The sequence below is a fragment of the Gallinula chloropus genome (genome assembly GCF_964237585.1).
Source record: "Gallinula chloropus genome assembly, chromosome: 35".
Taxonomy (NCBI): domain Eukaryota; kingdom Metazoa; phylum Chordata; class Aves; order Gruiformes; family Rallidae; genus Gallinula; species Gallinula chloropus.
In genome coordinates, this window is record NC_140120.1 from 1,963,100 (window position 1) to 1,966,063 (window position 2,964).

The following is a 2,964-nucleotide window of genomic DNA, read 5'->3' on the forward strand; positions in this document are numbered from 1 at the left end:
GCCTCAAACCCACCAGAGGGGTCATTAACATGCCTTGGGCTGATCCTCTGCTGCTGAGCTGCTCCAGGCTCCTGGGATGGAAGGAGCTCTTGGCAGCAGGCTGCTCTGCAGACAGCTCTGCCAAGGAGCAGCTCTTCTGCAAAGAGCAGCAGGGAGAAGGTCACCCCCAGGGTACCTCAGGGAGATGAGCAAGGCAGAATAAGACCTTAAAGGCTGCCAGGACTGGGAGGATGACTGAGAGCTCAACAGAAGAGGAAGCTTTGCAGCCTCTGACACAGTAAGTCTCAGGGTGCAGGGCAGTGCAGGTGTGAGTCCTGGAGGCATCTCCTAAAGCTGGCACAGCCCAAGGGATCTGTAAGGAGGGGGCTCTTTTTAGGCAATTTCTGAATAGTTGTGAAGCCACAGTGTGTAGCTGGAGGTACCAAGGGCTGTTGCTTCAGAGGAGGGTCCCTGCACCCCAGGGGCTGTTTGCTGGAGCAGGGACTCTGCTGCCATCCAGGGTCAGCAGTCAGTCTGCCCAGGGAGCTCCCCATGGTGCTGAAGGGAGAAGCTGTGGGTGGAAGGAGTAACTTCCTCCTAGGCCAGGCCAGGGTCCTTCTGCTATCGATAGGGGTGCTGTGTGTGTGTGTCCAGGCTGGTCACAGCTCCAGATGTCCAAATGCCTCCCCTGGGACATTTCACAGGCACTATCAAGGTAGGGGCTACTTGGGACAAAGGTGCTTTCTGGGGTCAGTGCTTCTCCTTTCAGATTGAATGGTAGATGGAGCTGCCAGATCTGCACAGGAGATGATGAGCATTACAGTGAGAGATGAGCAGGTTTTTCAAAGAACCCAAGAGTCACATCACCCACCTCAGCCTACAGACAGCATCATCATCACCTCTGTGGTCTCTTCAGGGTTTATTTGAACTCTCCAACAGAGAGGTGCCCCTGGGCAGTGTGTGGTGCTCAGAAGGTGTCTGCAGGGCAGACCTGAGCACTCAGAAGGTGGGATGGGGTCTGTCAGCAAGCACAGGGAGGAGGTGTGGGGAAGAAGAAACACTTCCTGGCAAACAGAACTCCAAACAGCAGAGCCATGGTCAAGGAGTGAGAGGAAACTCCTAACAGGACTCAGACAGGATTCATTCAGGCAGTTGTCTTTTGGTCCTGCACTGTGGATGTCTGCTGGGCAATAAGCTGGCTGTCCAATTAAGACATCTCATCTTCAAGAGACCTGCCTTTCTGCTTTTTCCATCCCACTGGGATTTAATGCTGCCCCCCTTTAAAGGCATCACCCTCCTGTAGTGCCTAAAAGAGTGCTGAGCCACGTCTTGTGGGTTCCCAGTCTCCTCTCAGGTTCCCTTGCTTTTTTCTGAGAGGGGCTGTTTCCTGCCCTCTCCATCACAACTCCACCTCTGTGCTGGAAAAAGAGTTCATAGATGTATCCTTTGAAACAGAATTCCCCTGCTTCCATCAGGGTAAAGTTACAATTTCTTTAAAGAGTGATTTTATGTGCACAGTCATCATCGAGGAAGAAAAAGGGAAAGCACAGGGCAGGTGGGAATGGGACCGATGGGCATCGCAACTCTCCTGTCTCTGCACTGAGCCCCAGCTTGCTGAGCCCTTTTGCCTGGCTGCTCCACACCTGCTCAGAGGTTTTCTACCTCTAAAAATAGTACTGGCGTGATGTGATGGTGGACAGAAAGAAACACTTTATGTCCTCATAAAGACATGCTGAGCCTCTCTTCCACTCTTCCAATCAATGGAAACTGAAAATTTCTATTAAGGGTGAATTGTGTATGAAATCCTTTCTGATCATCAGAGATGTGAAGCACTCATTCCCATGTACTCATTGCAACAGCACAGAGCTGATTCTGTGGCAGCACACTGGAAGAGGTCCTGCTCCTTAAAGCACTCTCAGCCAGCACAGAGCAAAGAGAGGAAATGCCTTGAGGTTTGGATTGGGCTGGGATGTGGATTAAAAATGTCTGTTCTAATTTTCCTCTGTCTTCTCCTTTTTAGAACAATGCCCCCATGCAAAGAACCAGATAATGTCCAACAGCAGCTGCATCACTGAGTTCCTCCTCTTGGCATTTGCAGACACGAGGGAGCTGCAGCTCCTGCACTTCTGCCTCTTCCTGGGCATCTACCTGGCTGCTCTCCTGGGCAATGGCCTCATCATCATCACCATAGCCTGTGACCACCACCTCCACACCCCCATGTACTTCTTCCTCCTCAACCTCTCCCTCCTCGACCTGGGATCCATCTCCACCACTGTCCCTAAAGCCATGGTCAATTCCCTCTGGGGAACCACGGCCATCTCCTACACAGCCTGTGCTTCACAGGTCTTTTTCTTTTACTTTCTGCTATCAGCAGAGTTTTCCCTTCTCACAGTCATGGCCTATGACCGCTACGTTGCCATCTGCCACCCCCTGCACTACGGGACCCTCCTGGGCAGCAGAGCTTGTGTCCACATGGCAGCAGCTGCCTGGGGCAGTGGGTTTCTCTATGCTGTGCTGCACACAGCCAATACATTTGCTATACCTCTCTGCCATGGCAATAAACTGGACCAGTTCTTCTGTGACATTCCACAGATCCTCAAGCTCTCCAGCCCAGAAGACTTCCTGAGGGAATCTGCTCTTATTGTTCTTAGTGCCTGTTTATTCTTTGTGTGTTTTGTGTTCATTGTGGTGTCCTATGTGCAGATCTTCAGGGCTGTGCTGAGGATCCCCTCGCAGCAGGGACGGCACAAAGCCTTTTCCACCTGCCTCCCTCACCTGGCCATGGTCTCCCTGTTCATCAGCACAGGCATGATTGCCTACCTGAAGCCCACGTCCATCTCCTCCCCATCCCTGGACTTGGTGGTGGCTTGCTTGTACTCGGTGGTGCCTCCAGCAGTGAATGCCCTCATCTACAGCATGAGGAACCAGGAGCTCAAGGATGCTGTGTGGAAACTGCTGACTTGGTGCTTTTCAGATCCCATGTAG

At 52.2% G+C, this 2,964-nt stretch overlaps 1 protein-coding gene across 1 annotated transcript; it reads left to right on the plus strand.

Moving 5' to 3' along the window:
• Nucleotides 1-2,028: 2,028 nt before the first annotated feature.
• On the plus strand, nucleotides 2,029-2,964 carry LOC311203137 (olfactory receptor 14A16-like; the record flags this gene model as incomplete). The annotated part of the gene is made up of 1 exon (XM_084277771.1): nucleotides 2,029-2,964. The coding sequence occupies one exon, from the start codon at nucleotides 2,029-2,031 to the stop codon at nucleotides 2,962-2,964; it is 936 nt and encodes a 311-aa protein (XP_084133897.1).